Source organism: Carettochelys insculpta, chromosome 1 (assembly GCF_033958435.1).
Source record: "Carettochelys insculpta isolate YL-2023 chromosome 1, ASM3395843v1, whole genome shotgun sequence".
NCBI lineage: Eukaryota > Metazoa > Chordata > Testudines > Carettochelyidae > Carettochelys > Carettochelys insculpta.
Window position 1 is genome coordinate 220009179 of NC_134137.1, and position 22623 is coordinate 220031801.

Genomic DNA, 22623 nt, shown 5'->3' on the forward strand with positions numbered 1-22623 from the left:
CTACTATGTCTCGAACCTCTCAAGTAAGACCATAGCCATAGTCAAGGCAAGTAAATGTGATGTTCATGAGCAATCAATTCAGCTGAAAAACATGGGTGTGCCATGGAACTGTTTGTCTCATTGAAGCGTGCCAGGTTACTGAAAAGGTTGGGAACCATTAGTCTAAAGCAATCTTATCATGGCCATTTCTGAGCTGTATTCACCTACCTTTGCTTATTCTCCATTGAGTTAACCTTGAGCAGGGCTGGCTTTAGTGACAGGCAACCCAGGTGACTACCTGGGGTGCCAGGCTCAAAAGCCACCTGTTTGTGTTGTTAGCAACAAAGAAAACAGAATTTTCTGAAATAACATGTTTCATGTGTTCCATATGTTGGTTCATTTTTCACTACTCTAGAATGTTTTCAACCTTTGTGAAATCTCACAGAACCTTTCAGAGAACTTTATTTTCATCGCACCTCGTTTAGCTCATTGAACTGGGCTCCTGGGGGCGGGGGTTGAGCCAGGGCCAGGGGGAGCAGGATTTTGAGTTGCGCTTTACTTATGTTAATACAAGTTAAGCACAACTCGAAATTGCGCATTTTGAGGGATTCTTGTAATTCATAAAAAGAACCTGTGTTTTATGACATAAGAAGTGTAAGTAGCAACTTGCAAAGGCAAACACATTAACAATAAATTATTCTAAAGTTGAACAAATGGGGAGGGATTCCAAGGATGCTCCTCACTTGGGGGACCATTTGGTCAACTGCTAACTGTGTCCCTGAGGTGAGAAGCCTACACATTGGTGCCTCTATATAGTGACCCGATGAAAACATAGACAAGAGTAGAAGTTTGAAGGGGAAAAATGCTAATTTAGCTGCAATGGCCTGCTCCCACCCTTGTCCAGATGTGTTTTCAAGTTGCTCATCTAATAGAAGATGTATCATATTAATGATGAAAACAACAATAGGCTTATTTCTAAAAAACGTATGGGTAACAAATCTGTTTTATTTGTAGTAAAACAAAACTCTTGTAGATCAGTTTAGCTCACTACCATTATTCACTGTGGTACAGTCACTTGTGCGTTTGTTTGTAGAAAATGTGGCTTTATTTGTTAACTAATGTCTTTTGTCTTTGTGCTAATCAGTTCATTGTACTGGCTGATTGTGGATATTGCTTCCCACTCTGACTTCAAGGCAGCTGAAAAAGTAGTTAATCAGTTCACTGGACTTGTCATTTTACTCACCAGGCCAAGATGTACTTTATTTTAGCTCAGGGTCAGCAACCTCCCTCTTTTTTGTTTACATTGCCTGTCCACACATATGGACATCCTCCACAAATCCCAGTGGCCACAGTTCACCTGCTTTAACTGTATTCAGTTGTCATAAAATTAACCTCTAAAATATATGGAAATATTAGCTGTGGCAAATACTGAAGACAATATGTGTGACATTTGGCCCTAGACTGACCCATGCCCTCACTGTTCCAAATTTTTGTTTTGTTAAAACCAGCTGGTGCCTGAAATTTACAGACAGAAAGCTTCTATTCTTCTCCCATTTCAAGTCAGCGGTACGATTCTCACGTATTTAAACGAGAACAGGCCTGTAAATATGCTAAACATATACCCAAATACTTCAGATTCTATAGAGAATGACACTGCCCATTTACAATAAAAGGCTCAATTCTGTGAGCCACTATCCTTATGAATAGGCCCTTTGCAGTCCATGGGACCTTTTAGAAGAATACATTTTTGCAGGATCAGGCCCCCAAAATAAGAATCCACTCTACTCATACAAGCAGTCCTTGCCCACAAGCAGCTGTGTCAACTTCAGTGGAATAATTTGCATGGAAAAGTACTAATTAGGTGAGCAAGGTTTACAAAAGCAGGTGCTTTTTGCTGTATCAGCCATAACATACAGTGATATTGGTGAAATCTATATGGAACATACCCATGGTTTCCCTTGCTCAGCCTTTTCCCGATATTAATAAAAGCTAAATTAACAGAAGGAGAGACAAAAGTGAAAGCCTGTGAAGCTTTGTTATCAAAAATCTACTCACTACATTCCATCAGTTAACTATGCATCTCTCCAGCTTGTTTCTTATGGGAGTCAAACAAACAAACAAAAGATTATGTGACCTTTTCTTATTTTTCTTCCCTTTTCTGTGGTTCCACTATTATAATATTAAATTTTGAAACCCAGCCCCCTGTTCACTAGCAACAAATGGTCAGAGGCCAAAACAGATTATACCAGGGGTCATCAACCTTTCCAAGGCAGAGTGCCAAAATTTGACCTTTTCCAAGTGCCACTGATACTTTTTAAAGTAACTAATAATCCTACTTACAACAGCTTCATTAATAAATAAATTCAGATGCAGAGCTTTACTGTTCAGGTGGTGGTTGTTAGGATAGTCTGGTCTTTTGTTAATCCACAGGCAGCATGGCTTTGAGCAAACTCCCAGCTGCATGGGAAAAGGGAGGTGGGCTGAGCTCCCACCTCACTGGGTGATGAAAATTAGCTAGAGTGCCATTCTTGGCACCCATGCCAGGGGTTGCTGACCCCCCAGGATTAGACCTTCTGTATGTTAATATTTGTTATTATTGTAGTATATGCTGGGCATTATAAATTCACATAGTAAGAGACAGTCTCTACCCCAAAAACCATACAATCTAAGATAAAGCAGACTGAAGGTAGGAAAAGGAAAAGACAGTGTGACTAGTTTAAGGTCATACAGGAAGTTGATCGCAGCAGCAGCAGGAAAACATAAGGTCTCCTGTCTCCCAGCCTTGTCCCCCCCAGCTGCCCTTCTAGCTATCCTCACATTCTATTCCTGATTCTACTACTCACCTGCTCTGTCAAGTCACTGAACTCCATGCCTCAGTTTGCTGAACAGCACGATGAAAGTAGTGAGAAATTCCTTCCATTACAAAGCACTTGGAGGTGTTAGGATGGAAGGCACGAGGTGCTAATTATTCTTCAAATTACTACAAAGGATTAACAACATTGACAAGATGTGGGTCAAAGTGGGAACTTAGAAGATGAGCTGGAATAGAGGTAGAATGGGGGCAGAAGGAGACAGTGACAGGCTTGAAGGAAAGAGTGGAGCAGAGGCAAGGCCTGGGGCAGGGGATGGCTAGAGGGGAAGTCGGTGCTTATGGGTCCCGAGAGCCACTGAATCAACCTGTAAACCCTGTATTTGATGGCAATCACTTCAAGCCAGGCTCTACCCCCGAGGGACAGTACGCTTTCTCTCAGTCGTGGCTTTGTCTGACTGAGGTATTACAAAGCCCTGCTGCAGACTTCCAGAAGTGTTATCCTGCAACACAGGCACAGAATTGGAGCCATTCAAATACAGCGGCACCAGTCTGGGTCGGAGGCAGCGTTCCCTGTGAGCTGTGCAGTGGGGCAGCCGCCCCGCTGAACAGTAGCGCGCCCACTGCCCACCCTAGCTTTCACGGGCGGTCCACACTCGTAGGTGCCTCAGTGCACGTTAAAAAATGATCGCGCGCGCAGGCGGACGCAAAAGATTGGCGGAAACCCTGGTCATGAGACACGCCCTAGGTTTGACCCCCACCCCGAGCCTTGGGGACGATGTGAACTCATGTAAACGCTCTCACAGTCCTACTTGAGGGCGGCAGCGGGAGGGGGATATGAACCCCTGCCCCGGTCCCCACGCACCCCGCCGCCCGCAAGCGGTTACTTCAGCCACCCGGGCCGGGCAAGAGCAAGACGTCCCAGTAGGCTCTCCCCGCGGAAGCCACGCCCCCCCCCGGCTCCTGCTGGGGGCTGTAGTGCGAGGGCCGCGCCCTGGGCGGTGGAACGCCCGCGCTGGAACTACATTTCCCGGCGTACCTTGCCCGCCGGCTGGTTCTGGCGGCTGGTGCTGCGGGGCTGTCATGTCCCTGCTGCAGCTGCTGCGGGGGGCTGGGGGCGCCCGGGGCGCGCTGCGTACATGCTGCCGCCGGGGTCCGGTCGCCTCCCGCAGGGGGCTCAGCTCCTGCGCCGGCTGCGGGGCCGGGCCGGGCCGGCGCTCGCTGCTGGCCGGACTGGCGGGGGCTGCGGCGGCGCTGGCCGGGCTGGGGCTGGTGCGGCGGGCGGAGATGGTCCCGCGGGGGCCGGCGGAGGAGGATGAGGCGGAGGACGAGCTGTCCCGGCGGTGTGCGGAGTTCATGGCCCCACCAGTGAGCGGGCTGCGGGAGCTGCGGAGCCGGCCTCAGGACATGCGGAGCCGCATGGAGCTGCTGATCATGGAGACCCAGAGCCAGGTGTGCCGCGCCCTGGCCCAGGTGGATCGCGGCGGCGCCTTCACTGTGGACCGGTGGGAGAGGAAGGAAGGTGAGGAGCGGGGCCCAGGGCTGCAGAGCGCGGAGCCGGCCTCTCGCTGCGCGCACGCCTGTATACATACGGGGTGCTCGCATGGGGGGCTGTGGCCTGGAGGGGTCTAGAGGGTGTGGGCTTATATGTCTGCACGTGCGCTGGGTATGATAGCGAGTAGACGGGTGGGCGACCCAGACCTCAAACCCATCATGAAGGCTCCCCTGGGTAGATCGTGCCTTCCATTAACTCTCTTGTACTTGCCCAACTTGTCATGAATTGGGTGAGAAGAGGAGCCTGCGTGTGTCTGGATGTGTCTGTCCCTGATCAGAGAAGAAGAGGGGTGCCAAAAGGAAGCATGCACCTCTGTAGGAGAATTTTGTATCTGATTAATCTTCTTCCTCTTGTTTACAAACATTTCCTCTTGCTTCTTCCCTTTCCAGTATCAGAGCTCTAGTGCACCTTAAAAAATAAGTAAGAAATTCCTAGGAACAGGTCTTTTCATCTCCAAGAACCACACGATCACTTCCCCTCTAGTATAAAATAAAATTTGTTGTGTTAAACCAAAAAAGCAGTTGAGTAACTCTTGTGAAATATTAGTCATCAGTTGTTGCAAAACTTGGGTAAAGCAGTTTGGTTTACAGACTGAGTCTGTCTTGCAATGATAACCTTTTTTGCAGATGTGACATTCTGCCTCAACTCTCCAAGACAGAAGTTCTGGACATTGCATAGAGTCATGGGCATCTAACAGAGAAGATGTAAATGACCAAGGGTTGAAAAATATACCAACCACTTATTAGGTGGAAAAATAAATCTATTACGCCTAACTACACACACACAAAAAAGGTTAGGTCATACCCATGAGTCCAGAACAAATATATTAGTAAGAAGTCTGGCTCCGTCCCCACAGGTCCCCAGCTGTGGAGAAGAGAGAAACTGTGGGATTTCCACCAGGATGCTTTCCATGTACCCGGTTTAAGGCGTTCTACATCTTATATTTGCCTTTGATTAGTAGATATATGGTATATTTGAAGATTTCTCTTCCTTTAACTGCAAGAAGTTGTTTTCCAGTTTTTCCCGGTCTTCAGAACTACCCTTCCTCAGTAGCCTCCTGACTGCTATGGGTGAAAGGGAAGAAGAAGAACGGTTTCTCTTAAGTCTTCCTTTCTCCTGAGCAACTCCAGTATTTGCATGTAAGGGTGCTCATTGTTTTCCCAAGCAGCAGTACGAAACCAACATAGTTTGTGACATATCTGTTATTATGTTCAGGGTTCTGAATAGTAGCAGAGAAGCTGATTGGAGCCTTGTAATTCAAACACTACTGCTTCATAGGAAAGTCATGAATAGCTGCAGCAGCAAGAAGCTGTCTGAAAGTCAAGTATAATTTTCCAGAATTCTCTCATTGCATTTCACAGAGTCCCTTAACAATCATAAGACTGGACTTTTGTTTTAAGTGAAACTAAGTTTTGTACAATCTCTGCTACTTGCCAGGGAATCTTACCACTGAAAAGTGAGAGTGATTTTTTTCAAGGCATCTAAACGATTTGTGGCAATCCTGTTTCAAAATGTGGCCTTTAATGAGTTACAAGCACAGGTTGAGAAATGAAGTGTAGTATTAATTACAGACTTTGGTTTTGTACCCTGGTAGTTGGGGATTTCATTTTGGATAAGTGGAGCTGCTTAAGTTCAAATTCAGGAGAGAGTACTAATAGTACTTAAGCAGGCCATTTATTTTTGCCACTTAACTTGGGTCATTGGGTGGTTTTTTTTATGGAGAAAACTGGGCTGCACATCTGAAATCAAAATCTGATTGTTCATTTCTTCCTGCTGTCATCCAGGTGCTTTGGTTTATGGTTCTCTTTCTAGCCAGGTTCTAGCAACTCCAGCTTCATCTGTGTATCCAGTGACAGATAAATGGACTCTCTGGCTCTTCACATAATTTATGCTCACCCTGTAAAATCCACTGCTTCAAGCGGTGATTGTCAAATAATATAAGCGGATTTGCAAAAGATCTAGATATTTTTAAGATCATCAACATAAACTGTAGTTATTCCAGGTAAACAACGAAGTCAGAATAGTTCTTGAGGATCTAGTGGTCACCTGTATACTTCTAGTCAGTGTTAAGAATCTACAGGTTGAGAGGTTTCTGAGACCAAAACTTTCCTGAATTTGTGTTTTACAGGTGGTGGTGGTATCAGTTGCGTGCTCCAGGATGGCCATGTCTTTGAGAAGGCAGGCGTCAATATTTCTGTAGTTTTTGGGCATCTTTCTGAAGAAGCAATACAACAGATGAGAAGCAGAGGGAAAACTCTGAAGGCCAAAAATGGTGAAACATGCTATTTAAAACTTCATTGAGTTGACAGTGTTATTGAATTATTGTGTTTGCGACAAGTAACTCCAGGCTTCTTATCTGTGTTTTTATAAACTGCCCAATCACATTCAAATAGATCTGGAAGGAGGATGCATTTGTGAATAAAATTACTTCTCTTCTCCATACTCTACAGGTCTTCCAATAGCTTGACAGTTTCTAGGCATGAATACTTGCCTAGAACACTTTTAAAATCTCCAGAGATTTGAATATCAAAATAAGTTTCTGTTTCTGTCTTGTTGCTGTATCTTGAAGAAAAAAGAAGTGCAGCCAAATTTGTTTGAGCACTTACAACATCCAGATTAAAGATGAAAAGGCACGTGGACTATTAAAACAACCTTCAGGTCAAATGGATTAATTGATATGATGACGTTAGATTTGTCAGAAGACTTATTTTTTAAAACTTTGAGCTCCTAAGGCTATTAGCACTAAAATGTAGTTCAAGTCAAAAAAGAATCCAATAAAAATGCCAGAGTATTCTGTATTCTACCTTCATCTTCTCATGAGTGTAAATCTCGTTCCCTTACACGACCTACAACCCTAGAATGAAAGTACAATTTAGGTTTTTATTCTTCTTTTGTATTACTAAACGGATTGCCTCCCTTCCCCACAAGTAAATTAGCATTAACTGATTTATTTTATAAATAACAAGCCATCCTGCAGCACCTTAAAGACTAACACATTTATTACATCATGAGCTTTTGTGGGTAAGTGTGTTTTACCCAGAAAAGCTCATGACCTGATAAATTAGTTAGCCGCTAAGGTAGCACAAGACTGCTTGTTGTTTGTAAAGCTACAGACTAACCTGTCTACCCCTTTGAGACTGATTTACTTTGTTACTGAAACAAAAAACAGTCCATATCATAGTAGTAAATTTTCTTACCATCAGTGTTTCCTGATCCTCACGCAATCCTAGTAATACTTCTTTGTCACTGCACTAAAACAGCATAAATTGGAGGACACAACTTGCCTGGAGCAAGCATGCAAGGACTTAACACTGTGCCATTTTGCGTATTTTGTTTTTCTGACCATGAATGCATGGTCATAAATAACATCTCACTGTTAATAAGTCGAGCTTGCTTTGAATTTCTTAAATTCCAAATGTTGCTGCTTGTTTGGAGGGGAAAATGGCTTGTGCATTGTATTTCGGCATTCACGAGATTATATTCTATTTCTTCAGCTGGCCCCTACAATCAGACCTGTTTAGTAAACAGGCTGACTTCAATAAGGCTCCATGCAGAGCCAATCACAAGATTGGAGCCATAGTTTGGAAGTCTTCAAGATAAAAGGTGCTGCATGAAACTTGTTTCTCCTCTTAACTACATGTTTTATGTATGTTTTGCTGTCTAGGTAAATTGCCTTTTTGTGCCATGGGTGTAAGCTCCGTTATCCATCCAAAGAATCCTCATGTTCCTACTATACACTTCAACTACAGATACTTTGAAATTGAAGAAGCAGATGGTAAGATTTGTAATGGTCACTGGAGCATGTACAAGTATGGGGACAAACTTTTCAAGTATGGACCATGACTTAGTGGTTAAAGCACAGGATATGAACCATTCAGATTCTGTTCTCACCTGTGCTACAAATTTGTTGTGTAGCATTGAATTAGCTTCTGAACTCGTTTATGCATCTGTAACATTATTTAATACTTCTTCTGTATTCTTGAGTCAGTTTCACCCATATAATATTAGTGTAAAACAAACATTTACAGTGCTACTTTGGGGCACTTTTGAATGTCATGTCTGAAAGTAGCTGCAATTGTTAGATTGCATCTGACACCTAGCATTGTATAAGGTTTGTGTTTGGAAATAAATCAATTGGTGCATGCCTCTCTTCTGTAGGGACCAAACAGTGGTGGTTTGGTGGTGGAACAGACCTGACTCCAACTTACTTGAATGAGGAGGATGCTGTTCATTTTCACAAAACTCTGAAGGAAGCTTGTGATCAGCATAACCCAGAACTGTACCCCAAGTACAAGAAGTGGTATGTGTGGGGAGATTCAAGTACCTTGGGCTTGTTTGTCTTTTTTTATTTGTGGGAAGGAAGAGGTATCACACAACATGCTGAGATAATGTTATTGCTTAAATTCAGTGATTAGCTTGCCTGACACCGTTTTTATGAATTTTATTTAAGCATCTGCTGAGTATAGTATACAGGTTGGTTTAGGAGGGCTGCATTCTGCCCTCTGATATGTATGAGCAGCTCCCAGTGAACTTCAGCAGGAGTTGCCAGTGTGGATCTGGGTAAAATTTGTCCAGATATGTTTGTAAATTGTTTGGAGATATTAATGTTTTCATATAAGACAACATTTTCAAATCTGTGTCTAAAAATTAGGTTCATAAATTGATATTTATACATCTAAATACAGCGTAGTCCTACCTTTTTTTTTTTCCCCAGAGTTGCTTTGTGCCCACATATCCTTCATCCCTGTCATAGATTTCCTGTATCAGCTTGGGGCAAGTAATTTAACATCTGTGTTTCTCGCTTCCTTCGGGGATAAAATGGAGGAAAATAATAAATACCCTTGTGAGATAGATGATGAGTTGATTGGTTACACCCAGAAAAGAGTTCCGAGAGCCTAATGAGAGTGTAGAATCACCAACTAATTCACTGGCTGTTTTTCAATGGAATCTTCAGTGAAAAGAGAATTTAATACTATGATATGGACTGTTTGCACTAATAATGTTTTTAACTGGTTTATTTTCATAATTTTACTTGTTGCCAACCTATCTCTCAATAAATTAATACTATACAATATGGTAATGTCAAAGGTTTAGGTGATACAATTCTAAAAAACACACTTGCCCTCTGTTACAATTGGGAATGCTTTTGCAAGTTTATATATAATTGAAATTGTCAACCGTTTTATTTATGGAACAGTGCCTTCCATTTTCCCCTTCTGCCTTCCATACCAGGCTCTCAAAACACATCAGAAATCTTTAGCAATTAAACTTAGGCCTTCATTCAAGTACCCTAATTATAAGGCTATATCTCCTTGTAACACAACACTACTTAAGCATATTTTTTCTTTCTTTTGTATATTTGGAGGGAGGTATGGGGAAAGTAGCAGGACATAGGGATATTGGCAGGGATGGGGGAGTGAGAACATGTCAGAAGGCGAAACCATAGGCAAGTTTCTTCCTGTTTCTGTGTTAGATGTGAGGAGCTGCAATGTGACATCTTAATTTTAGATATTTGGAGCTTCAAAAGACCTATTGGCTTACCTGGTCTGTTCCCTGCCAATGGAGGATTGCAGACAAGAAGTGCTTTGTCCAGTTTAATTTCTTTTGTGAAAGTTTCAAGCAGCTGAGCTTTCATGCTTTTCCCATAGAGCTGTTTGCTGAAAAACGTTTTCTTCATAGTCCAAGCGAATACATTTACTTCTCTTTTCATCCCTCTGCTTCCAGGTATCCAGTTCCTTGTTAGCCCATCCTAAGAAGTGGGTCTGTCCCACGAAGGCTCATTACCTAACAAATTATTCTGTTAGTCTTTAAAGTGCTACTGGACTGCTTTTTTGTTTTAAACAATTCCTCTTTCTCTTTGGGGCAAGACCTTAGAGTAGGTATACACAGCAAAGTTATTTTGAAATAATAGCCATTATGTCGAAATAACTACGCTATTGTCTACATAATGCAACTGCTGTTTCGAAATAATTTTGAATAGCAATTGTCTTATTTCAAAATTTGGTAAACCTCATTCTGTGAGGAATAGTGTCTGTTTTGAAATAGCTATTTCAAAATAGAGGCTATGTAGACAGGGAATAGAGCCTATTTTGAAATAACCCATCATGTGTCCAATGGCTCTATTTCATAATAGGATCTATGTGTGTAGATGCTGTATTTCAAAATAGCTAAGTGCTATTTCAAAATGCATTTTTGTGTGTGTAGCAGTGTTATTTCAAAATAAGCTCTTCTGGAATTGCTTATTTTGAACTAGGACTGCTGTATAAACATACCCATACAGTGCAGTTGTCCAAAGGACTTGGAGGCCATTTAACTTCGCTTCCACAGAAATCTATAATAAAACTTACATTGACTTCAGTGGGATCAGTTGGGTTAGTATGGCACGTTTTGAAAATCCCACGCCAGCATCTTTGCTGTCAGACAAAGAAACAAATGACTTGACTAAATTACATTAGAACTAATTAAGGCTATATTTTTCCCGTTTTTCCCAAGGAGGGAAAGACATTTGCCCATGTTGCAAGCAAGGGGAGTGTCCTGCAATGTAAATAGCCACAGCTTTCAGTGACAAATGTGTTTGGAGGCTCAGCTAGATACCACTTAAAAAAGTAGATTGAGACTGACTATCGCTGGCTTTGGAGGCTGATGGATTCCTGCAGTCTTAAAGCATAATGGGTTGTTTGTTGTTCTGCATTCAGTATCTTATCTGTCACAACCTATGGTATCCAGAGGAAGGGTAGCTTCTTTCTTTAAGCTGCTAGCCTTTTGCCTGAGTGTGAGAGATAAAGTGGGTGGGGCGTGTAGGGTGGTGATGGGAGAGTTTTTTGCTGCTATCTGAGGGACACACTAGTTAAGGAGAATACAATGTTCTAGCATTTGAGGAATGTCTTATGAAATAGACTGTATCCGAGTGGGTCTCTCTGTGCAGGTTGTTATATTTCCTTTACCAGATGAGAAAAATATTAAAGCAAGCTAGTGACAATGGGGATAGCCAGTGGTATTGGGGGGAGGGGCGTGATTTAAAGCATTGACACATATGCATAAGCAAGTGTGTACGACCCTATCAAATGATCAAAACAAAAAGCAGTCAAGTAGCACTTTAAAGACTAGCAAAATGGTGACTGCTTTTTGTTTTGATAGACTATCAAGTGATGTGTATGTGATTCAGTTGAATCAGCATGAATGTCCTTGTTCCCTGCTCAGAAGGCAGCCTCAGGGAGGAATACACTCCTTCCTTTCCTATGAGGAGGGGAATTGTGTGTTTCCTGTGCAGGTAGCCCAGTGTCCGTGTTGGACATAAGAAGCAGCTGTCCAGGGACATGCATGCTGCCCCCATGCTCAGCTGTTTCAAATGGAAAAGCTTGCATGCACTTACACTTGATGCATTAATTCCTGTCCTAACTTAAAAGTTTCTCATCAGGCTTGTATTCCATGCTGTTCTGTTGAGTCTCACACAATGTCCTGCTGTTCTCTCTCTGTTTCCTCCTTCACCCATCTTGGAATAAAAAGTTGATTCTCCCAGCGAAATTTTTATCTATAGTAACTGCTCCAACTGTGTATATATATGGTACCACTTTTTTAAGTACTTGAGAGCAGTCGTTGTGGACTGATCTAATAAAAGTCTAGTACAGAGAGTGACAGCATCTCGGAAGAACTCGCGGACAGCATTGTCCTATTTTGTTTCAAAATACACAGCTGCTGTGAAATCAAGCCTTTCTCATTCTGTTGCAAATCTGAAAATAGGCCTTCCTTAATGGGCAAATGTTTCTAAGGTTTGTGAATCCTTCAAGGGTTTTGGTTTGTGTTTTTTAAAAAGCTTGCAAAAGGGGCTCCTCCTTTTTTTGAGTGAATGGGCTTGTCTCATCCAACACGTGTGCCTTTTCACATGGTTTTGATGCAAAAACATGACTTGGATCAAAAATGCAAAGGAGAAAGTTTTTTAGGAAGAATGTGAAATGGCAAAAACCTGTGCAAAATTCCACAAACTTTACGCAGATTTGGGAACAAGGGCTGCAGAGATCTGTCGGATGAACCTTGGTAAGACTTTGACCAGTTTCCTTGGTAAGCTGAAGGGTATGGACTTATTACCTTGCAGACTAATGTTTGCATACATATCTATGTATTTTAAAATCTGCTGTTGTGCTTGTGTGAACATGTGCAGTAGCTGATCTTTTTTCAAAATAAGCTGTCATGCTCCTGTAATGCCAACAGACCCTGGTTGCTGGCCCCAGGGATAGAACCTGTGAGCAAAGGGTCTAAAGCCCTGCGCTCTCCCATGTGAACGAAAGGTCAGCTGGCTCTCAGCGAAGGCTGTAGAGCAGAGACTTCACTCACCCCAGATGAGGTCTCAGTGTCTCTGGGTACTACCCTTCTTTATAGCAAGCATATAGTCTGACCCTTAATGTAGAGCTTAGCTCTACTTGCTGCTGAGCACCTTTAGCTTTCCTTTAAGTCACTGGGTGAAGAGAGCATTCAGTACATAGCAGGATTTGGCCTTTCATCTGCATTTATCCAGTCTTTCGTTGGGTTTTTTGTTTTTGTTTCTTTTTTTACTCTGAACTTAGTGCACTAGCATTGACATCTGGTTGTTGCTTCTTCCAGGTGTGATGATTACTTTTACATCAAGCACCGTGGCGAGCGAAGAGGAATCGGGGGCATATTCTTTGATGATCTGGACTCTCCTTCAAAAGAGGAAGTGTTTCAATTTGTCCAGAGCTGTGCCAAAGCCATCGTGCCTTGCTACATTCCAATTGTGAAGAAACACTCCCATGACTCCTTCACGCCAGAGGAAAAGTTATGGCAGCAGCTTCGTAGGGGGAGGTGAGAAAAGCAGGAACAAAATGTCACCTAGTGGAATAGAGGAAGAGAAGCAGTGAGCCTGCGTCCTCTATATCATGACACACAGGAAACCTGCATGTGTTTGGCAGGGCTTCCAAGAATTCTCCTGTAACATCCTGATGATTAATATTTGCAGATTCACAAAGTTTTATGTTCTAAAAATAAACCCTGAAAACCTTACTTAAGTTGCTACCCACTGCATTTTGGAGGGTGGGTTGTTTTTTTTTTGTTTTTTTTTTTTTCCAACTTTTAAATGTGCTCAGGCTGACTCTGTTTTATAAGTAGGCTCCTATGCTCCTTATACCAGTACAAATTGAGCTCTTCGGAGTAAACTATTTTTGGCTTAAGGGGTGTCTTCTGCATATTCTGAAATCCTTGGAATTCTCAAGAGTGCAACAATACTCCTGAGCATTGAGAACGGCACACATTAGTAAAACGTGAGTTTTTAAACCCTAGACGAAAATGGCTGGTACAATGCTTGTGTTTTAATGCTCTGTAATAAAATGAGTATGGGCACGATGGAAAATGACGATGCAGACTAGGAAAAATGAGGCCCTCCAATTTCTGCATTTCTTAAAAGCAGTAGAGTGCAGAACTTCCCTTTTTAACCTCTTCCTGAGAGGAGGCCCATCTTTATGGTAGTGAAATTTAGTGAGGAAGGTTGTTTCTTGCAGGGCAGTGTTGTAATGGGGTTTCAAATGGCTTTTGCACTAGCTACACAATGCAAAGGCTCTTGCATATATGGCACTTCATTCAGACTTCAATACCTTGCTCTGGCAAACCTTTTTTTTTTTTTCTGTCCTCTTAGAAATTCTCTGTAGCTTAAGAAGTTTGAAAAGGGGCTGAAACTTTCCTATATATTTCAGCTGTAATCCTATTATTAATTGCTATGATATGTCATACTTCATCATTTCTACTCAAAGCATATGTATTGCTATTTCTTATTGCCTGGTTTCCTCCGTTTCTTCAAAAAAGTGAATGAATTGGTAAGAGAATGTAGACGTCCAAGATGAGAATGACTGACTGTATTTGAATCTAGGTCTCTATCCTACAGCCATTGCTGACCTGAGCAATCCAGCTTACTTTAATGGGACTCTTCATGTGAGCTGATCATTGCAAGACCAGGCTCATAGAATGGTTGTGGCAGACTCTGGTAGATTGTGGGGAAATGGGTTTCGTGGAGTTGCAGCCAAAGTTTTACTAGGACTGCTTACAACTTTTGATCTCCCTGCTCTCCTCCACATGAAAGTAAGGAGCTGTTCCCCGAGCTGTTCATTTGGTAAACCTGTCTGGTTCTTAAGATAGCCATTTCTGAGCTTTAGTGCTCCTTTTCAGTGCACTGAATGCCCAAATACATTGGTTAGTCTTTAGGGTGCCACAGAGGCCTCGTTGTTTTTGTTGAAACAGACTAATATGGCATTGGCTACCCCCCTGAAACTTGACCTTTACTTGTGGCCTTCTCCTACTTGCAGACATCAACATGGAGTACTCTCTTTTGTATCCGGCCACCCTGGGACTGAGAGTTTGCCAGATCTTCAAATACTCTGGTTAATAGAGGGCAGCTGCGGGGAGACACAGGTGCAGGTCAATGCCTGCCCCAGTAGCAAAGTTCAGCACCCCCCAGCGCCAGCTCCCACTCAACTGCTGCCTCATTACCTTGATGCGGGGAGGATGCCGTGGAGTTGCTTGCAGGGTTCGCGCCTGGCAGTGTGGTGCAGGGAGCCACACTGCATGGCGGACGCCAGGCAGGAGAGCAGATGATCCGGCTGGCTACACACACACACATGCAGCCAGACGGACGCTGGGTAGGCGTTGAGCAGCCCAGCCCTCGAGGGGTGGGACGTTGCTCACATGCTCAGTACTGCTCTCCAGAAGAGTAGGAAAGGGATTTGAGAGTTATGCCAGTTATTTGAGAGTTCCAGTTGATCGAATACTAGATAAAACAGAGTTTACTCTATGTGACAGTAAATTTATTTTTCTACTAACCCTTTGTGTCTGTGGTAGAGAGATAGCCATGTTAGTCTGTAGTCCATCATAATAAAAAAGCAGTCATGTAGCACGTTAAAGATTAACAAAATAATTTATTAGGTGATGAGCTTTCATGGGACAGATCCACTTCCTCAGATCATAGCCTTACCAGAACAGACTCAACATATAAAGCACAGAAGTCGAAAAATTGTTATCAAGGTTGATAAATCAGAAGAATTGTTATCGAGGTTGGCAAATCAGAAGAGCAGAGGTGCGACAGGAGGGGTATGTGGAGTGGGGAAGTTAGAGTTAAATAAAACGAAGTATGTAGAAGTGTCCTTATAACGGTCCAGGTAATTGCTGTCACAGTTCAAACCACGTTAATGTGTTTGAATTTGAATATAAGTGACAGTTCTGAGCATTCCCTCTGCACATGGTTGTTAATGTTCCTTTTCAGTAAGACACAGACTTTCAGGTCCTTAACAGAATGGCCCACTCCATTTTCCTTTGTGTCTGTGTTATTCCTCCACAGATATGTGGAGTTCAACCTTGTTTATGACAGAGGTACAAAGTTTGGTCTTGCAACGCCTGGATCCAGGATCGAAAGCATTCTTATGTCTCTGCCACTGACTGCCAGGTAAGGGAAAAGTTACAAGTTGTTCACGTGCTAGAATGCTGTTTGTTTCCCTTTCTACTGTCCAGGCTTGGCCAGGTATTGACATGTACCTGCAGACCATATATCCCTCTCATTTTGCAATCCTATTGCTGCAATACCAGCGTGTTGCTGGAATGGACTATTTTTATGTGCCAAAGTACTGGAACACTGCTTCCCTTCACAACATGACAAGTAATTTGTAGTGAAAGAAAGAGAAAGTGGACAAGGTTAAATACTGTCCACTGCTTGGAATATCCTTAACTATTTTCTTCACAGCCCCCCATACATTAAGGTTCGCTGAAGTTTCAGCAGCAGCTTGTTGCTCAGTGAACTCTCTTACTTACATTTTTAAATCAAAATTAACCTTGGATTATTGCCAAGCTCCTTATTTAGTCTGCAAACTAGACAATGAGCTAAGCAGTGGGTTAAAGGACTCTAGGCTGCAGTTTGGTGCACTGGGGCAAAAGGGAAGTTGAAACCTAAGGTTTTCTCCTCTCATTCATTGAATTATAGGGCCGTATATGAATTATTTAGAATTCATATATTCCACTATATTCATACCAGGTAGGAATATCTGTTCCTAATTTAGAATGAAGTTCCAATTGCGTGTGACCATGACATTTGTAAAGCAAATCCAATCAGAACGCAGATTTGGATGAGTGTTGTCTGGCCAGCCCTCCAAATGCTCATAGCCTTATTCCCTCTTTGTTGCACACAGGTGGGAATACATGCATGCGCCGCCAGAGAAGTCTAGAGAAGCTGAAATCCTAGAAGTCCTGCGCAATCCCAGAGACTGGGTACACTAAGGCACAGTGTGAGGGAGATGCTCAGCGATGAGCAAACAGTAGGAACTCTTACCAAACAGCTCCCTCAAACTGTCATTGCGTGTGCATTCAGTGTCTGGATTTATATTCTTATCATGTGCCTTATAAATGTTGCAAGCTTGTCATCCTTTGCATGTGAGTGAAGTGTTTCACTAGCTGACACACTTTTCTCTGTCTGATGTTGCCTTGTGGATGGTAGTTGAGAGATGATAATAAGACCAAATGAGATGTTTAGTAACTATCTCAATTTCTCAAAACATACCATGGTATAAAGTACTGTGAAATGTTCCTGTAAGGGACATAGTGTTTTCCAAGCCACAGGGGAATTGTGCCCTAAATTACACATCTTGGTGATAGGAAATTCACAAAAAATTTTAACGTTTTAAGCAATATTGTTCTTTGTTTCACAGTTAATGAATGTCTCTTCTGGTCTGTATGAAATGTCTCTTTTTTTTTTTTTTTTTTTTTATTCCCTTTCAAATACTTTACAGCTATGTCTACACTTGCATTCGTCTTTTGAAAGAGGATGATTTATAGATCTCTTCCTTCCTGAAACAAAATAGGAAGAAGGGTTCTTTCGAAGATGGGGTTTATTTTCAAAAGAGTCCCATCTACACAGCTTTTTTCTTTCTAAAGAATCTCATCCAAAAAGATTATGCAAATGAAGCACAAGATATGTAAATCAGTGCCTCGTTTGCATTTTCAATTTCCCTCATTTGCATTCCTCTCTCAAAAGAGGACTACAAGTGTAGACGAAGCATATATCCGTTACTTTTCACTAAGTGCCAGATTTTTAAATGTATTTTGGCTTCAATAAGAGTTAAGCACCAAACAAGACTGTGTGCCCAATGCTTGTTGAAATCTGGCCCTTAGTTTCTACACATATGCCAGACATATGTACTTGCCTGGGGTGCGGGGAGAGTAAAACAAGTTGAAAATCTACTGAAATCAAGTAGGAAACCTTTTAATCTTAGTGTACTAAGAAGGATACATAAACTCCTTTGCCTTTGCGGAGCTATGTTAAAGACAGACTGCACAGACAAATAAAATTGAGAAGCTGTACATTTTAAGGAGGATGTTTGGGTTTTTTTTTCCCTTTAATCTTAATTCCAGCTACCAAGACTGCAGTTTGATCAAACATTTTTAAAGTGCTTTGTGGATCAAAAATCCTCTAAGATACATTAAAATTTAACTTCTCACTAAAACAGAGCAAAAAGTATGTTTGAGCAAAGTGCCGACCCAAAAGAGGAAGAAATCTATAACTTACTAGTTTTTACACAAGGTTTCATTTGCATGAATGCACTTCTGAGATAAGTATCCTTCACGAACTGCTGCCTCTGAAGCCTTTAGGGGATGGTGGCAAAGGGTTGAGAGAATACATGCTAAAGGGGGGAAGTTGTGACCTGCTGCACTGCACATGCTCACAGAAGAATATCCAACATTGTTAAATGTAGGTGCTTAGAGTTAAGCACTGAAATCCGGGGTATGTTCAACCTCTCCCCACACTCTGTTGCTTATGTGGAATAGTATCTTATTCCTTGAGTAAATCCATGTGAGAGGGACTACATAATGAGTGAAGGCTTCATTCTGTGTCCTTATAAGTGACAGGCCACCTGAGGAGATAGCTGGAGAGATTCTAATCTAAACAAAGCTACACCGACAGGTTGAACCTCTCTTGTCCGGTCCCCCTGGGACCTGACTGATGCCAAATGAGAGAATTTGCCAGACAACAGGAGGTAAATGTCTTCTAGCAGCATTACCAACACTTGCACTCCTTACTGGGCTCTTAGAAGACATTGGCTACGTCTACACAAGCCAAAAACTTGGACATGGCCATGCAAATGGCCATTTCGAAGTTTACTAATAAAGCGCTGAAAAACATATTCAGCGCCTCATTAGCATGCGGGCGGCTACGGCACTTAGAAATTGACGCAGATCGCTGCCGTGCGGCTCATCCATATGCTAGAGTCCTTTCCAAAGGACCCCAGCAACTTCGATATCCCCTTATTCCTATGAGCAGATGGGAATAAGGGCACTTCAAAGTAGCCGAGGTCCTTTCAAAAAGGAGCCCCGGCTGGACGAGCCACGCGGTGAGCCGTGTCCATTTCAAAGTACTGCGGCCACCCACATGGAAATGGCCATGCATCTTTAGCGCCTCATTTACAAATTTTTGGGTCGTGTAGACACGGCCATTCGGGGTCAATTACAGCTAAATAACAGCACAGGATACTGGACTGGTGGCTGTAAACAAACCTTATGGGACGAGGGGAGTTCAGTCACATATGTGATAAGTGGTCATCGGGCAAACTGAAATCATGCCAGATTGCGGAGTTTGCCAGACAAGAAAGTGACAAATTAGAGAGGTTCAACCTGTAAACCAGTTAAGTTTCACTGATGTACCACACAAAGCAACAACTATATTTATTTCAAGATGGCTTATAATAGCTTGGTTTGCAGAGAGTGATGGAAACCAGGTATAAGCAGGCATGCATATCCACACAGAGACTTGCATTAGCTAAAATGAACTGATTTTCAAACCAGATTAAGTTAGTCCAATGGCCTTTCTATCCAAGGACAAACCCCAAGTGGGCTGACTTTAAAAAGTGCTCGGAATCGTTGAATATCTTGCCACTTGCGAAAGGTATTTTCAGAAACCCAAATCTGAAAAAGGTACCCTGTTCGTTTTAGCAGTACGGGGTGTGCAGCTTTCTTATTTTTGCTATTTGCTTCACGAATAAAGAGAGAAGAGCTGCAAGTGCGTTGGTGTCACGACGTGCGCATGGTCAAAGTGAAAAGATTATGGAGGTACTTGAATAATAAGCCAAGTTGGGTGTCCTAAACAATCTATACTAATCCTGTTCACAAAGAGGAGTGAGTGCCATTGTAAGCACCAGCAGTTTTCTGTGTAGCATCCATTTTTTTACATCATTCTTATATTTACTGCTTTCATGAAAGCCTTACCTCTCAAAGACAAGTAATTATAAAAAAATCTTAGCATTTTGCTTACAGACAGAACAATGAACCTTTTTGTCTCTGAAAAAAGACATAAGCCTCCCCCTTGGGGAATCAAACCCCAAAGCACATTCCTCCTTTTGCTTTCCAAACCCCTTTGACTGCACGCACCAACAGCCCTCTCCTGTCGCTCAGGGCTTTGCTCAGCGAGACGCACGCACCTCCTGTCCATAGGACCACCTGGGGCGGCCGCCCCAGCTCCCGCCCTTTGGCACAGGCGGGGAACGAGTCCCTGGGGCACAGCGCGGCGGTGGGGGCCGACGACGCCAGCGGCAGCCGCAGGGCATCGCCTCCCCTTCCATCGCCCCACCCCGCACTCACCACAGGGCTCTCCGACGCACCCTCACGGACAACTCACCCCCTTCCTCCTTGCGCACCTGGGAGGCCTACACCCGCCCACGCTCAAGTGGGCTTCCGCCGCCCACAATTCAGCGCCATAGCGCAGCGTGCTGAGAGCCAGCGGGGCACAGAGCCCGGGGGGAGCTAACATCCTGCGGGTGCCTGCAACTGCCCACCACAAGTCCCCTTCCCCGGGTACTCTCCAGCCGCCGGTCGCGCTGGGCCCAGGGGTCAGAGTGGGCGCGGGCAAGGGGCGGGGCCCGCAGCGTGGAGCGGCCGTCCGGGGCGCGGCGCCAGGGGGACCGGACGAGGGGTTGCCTCGGAACCAACACCCACCTCGCCGCGGCACGCTGCTGAGACGCTTTGGGGTCCCACACAGCTCTTCCCACTTCACCTACTTGGCACCTTCCTCTCACCGAGGGGGCTCAGCCACACTTTCCTTCTCTCACAACCCTTTCTTGCTACCTTCGACCTTGCTCACTTGCCACGCTCCTCAAAGGCACGCCATCGCAAGCCCAGCCTCGGGGCCCTTCGGGTACGCTGTGTCTCGGGCCCGGACGGGCGTCATTCTTTTCCACGCCTCGCTTTCCAAGCAAAGCGCTTTCCAGGAGGCCAGGAACTGCTTTTGGGCCCCAGGGCCCATAAAGAAGGCCCCATGCTCTCTTCCCGTGGAGCTGTCCCACACGCTCTCGCTTCCCAAGCCGAAACCAGGCAGCACCTGCTGGCTCTCTCCCCTCACAGGGGCCCAATCCGCCTCAGCCGGCAGACGCCGCTTGGAGATGCTCCGCTGAAAGACGCCGCCCTGACGCCGAGGCGAGACGAGGTTGCTGTGGCCACAGCGCAGAGTACTGAGCACGATACGATCCCAGCCAGCCCCCAAGGGGGCCTGACGCTGATGAGGAAGAAATGCTCGGTTCAGAACTCTCGCCTATCTGGCCCAGGGCCGCGGGCATCTCTCAAGTCTCCCCTTGACAGTCACGCTGAAGAGCGTCACAAGAGGAGAAGAGACGGTCGGCCAGTCTGCTGCTGCTGCTCCGTTTTTCCTTCTCTCCCTCACCGTGCCCTGGGCCAGAGGGCTTCCCTTTGCAGTTCTGCAGCGTCCCGACGCACAGGTGTTGGAGCTGGGCCCGGGGGCGCAAGGTGCCCTACCTAAGAGGCTTTCGCTAGCCTCTCTTCAGTCTTGGCGCTCGCTCGATAACCAGCAGGACGTTCTCATGTCACCCTCCTATCCGCGAGTCCTTGGACGGCTGATCGGCGTGATTCGGCAGCCGCAGGTCTTACCACAGAAGGGGCAGATGTCGGTAGCTGTTGGAGGGGCGTGGGGCAATTTTTGCCGCTCTTTTCTTTGCCGCCGCCGCCGCTCCTCCTCTGCACTGCGGCGGGACCTCTCCAATTGTGACACGCGCCCACAGATTACCACTCTCTACTGGGGACGGTCCCGGGCAAGGTTCTCTCGAGCGTCGAGACCGATGCTGCACTTTTGTCCTGTCTGCCTTCATCGTGTCCTGAGGTCGCTTCCTCTCGCCCCCAACGCTCCTCCATCCTTCCTTCAACTCCGAAAACAGAATCTGCTTCGGGAGGCGCTGATCACGCATCCGAACCACAGGAGCAGTCCAACCAAGCTCTTGGGGAACGATAAGGCCTTCGATGTCAGTCACGTTCCACTCTTCCAGGACGCGAGCGGTCCTGCGCCTATCCTCCCAAGAGATGTTGAGGATTGTCCTCAGGCAGCGTTGGTGAGGGCGGCTCGGGGGAGCCACAGCCAGCTCATCCTCACTCTGGAGGTAACCATTAACTCTTGGGGGGCGAGAAAGCAGCCCACCCATTGCGCATGCGAGCGTGTGGGGTGCTGCGACAGGCCTGAAGAAGCTGAAGCGCCTTTGTTTGTGTCTGTGTAAAAGGCCGTGGGCCTCCCCGTCGGGGAATCGAACCCCGGTCTCCCGCGTGACAGGCGGGGATACTCACCACTATACTAACGAGGAAAGGGGCAAGGCTTTGGCTCATGCCGGAGCCTGGCAGCCAGCAGTGGGCCACAGGGACCCACACTCCTTCAGCCCCAGGTCAACTTCCTCCTTTTGCTTTCCAAACCCCTTTGACTGCACGCACCAACAGCCCTCTCCTGTCGCTCAGGGCTTTGTTCAGCGAGACGCACGCACCTCCTGTCCATAGGACCACCTGGGGCGGCCGCCCCAGCTCCCGCCCTTTGGCACAGGTGGGGAACGAGTCCCTGGGGCACAGCGCGGCGGCGGGGGCTGACGACGCCAGCGGCAGCCGCAGGGCATCGCCTCCCCTTCCATCGCCCCACCCCGCACTCACCACAGGGCTCTCCGACGCACCCTCACGGACAACTCACCCCCTTCCTCCTTGCGCACCTGGGAAGCCTACACCCGCCCACGCTCAAGTGGGCTTCCGCCGCCCACAATTCGGCGCCATAGCGCAGCGTGCTGAGAGCCAGCGGGGCACAGAGCCCGGGGGGAGCTAACATCCTGCGGGTGCCTGCAACTGCCCACCACAAGTCCCCTTCCCCGGGTACTCTCCAGCTGCCGGTCGCGCTGGGCCCAGGGGTCAGAGTGGGCGCGGGCAAGGGGCAGGGTTCCGTTTTCCCTCTCTGCCTCAATGTGCCCTTGAAGTCCCTGGGTGAAGGAGC

At 45.2% G+C, this 22623-nt stretch overlaps 1 protein-coding gene and 1 non-coding gene across 2 annotated transcripts; one reads left to right on the forward strand and one right to left on the reverse strand.

Moving 5' to 3' along the window:
- Nucleotides 1–3844: 3844 nt before the first annotated feature.
- On the forward strand, nt 3845–17714 carry CPOX (coproporphyrinogen oxidase). The gene is made up of 7 exons (XM_074983541.1): nt 3845–4310; nt 6472–6615; nt 8008–8118; nt 8502–8643; nt 12942–13160; nt 15679–15783; nt 16520–17714. The coding sequence occupies exons 1-7, from the start codon at nt 3872–3874 to the stop codon at nt 16605–16607; spliced, it is 1248 nt and encodes a 415-aa protein (XP_074839642.1). The 5' UTR covers nt 3845–3871; the 3' UTR covers nt 16608–17714.
- A 4172-nt stretch (nt 17715–21886) lies between these two features.
- Nucleotides 21887–21958, reverse strand: TRNAD-GUC (transfer RNA aspartic acid (anticodon GUC)). The gene has a single exon. It is a non-coding gene; the product is annotated as a tRNA-Asp (tRNA).
- Nucleotides 21959–22623: the final 665 nt, after the last annotated feature.

What these genes read in the sequence shown, in the direction of transcription:
- CPOX (XM_074983541.1), top strand. Translation starts at nt 3,872, where the DNA reads ATGTCCCTGCTGCAGCTGCTGCGGGGGGCTGGGGGCGCCCGGGGCGCG. An exon ending in AACTCTGAAGGCCAAAAATG is followed by an intron (nt 6,616 to 8,007) that starts GTGAAACATGCT and finishes TTTGCTGTCTAG; the next exon opens with GTAAATTGCCTTTTTGTGCC. An exon ending in TACCCCAAGTACAAGAAGTG is followed by an intron (nt 8,644 to 12,941) that starts GTATGTGTGGGG and finishes TGCTTCTTCCAG; the next exon opens with GTGTGATGATTACTTTTACA.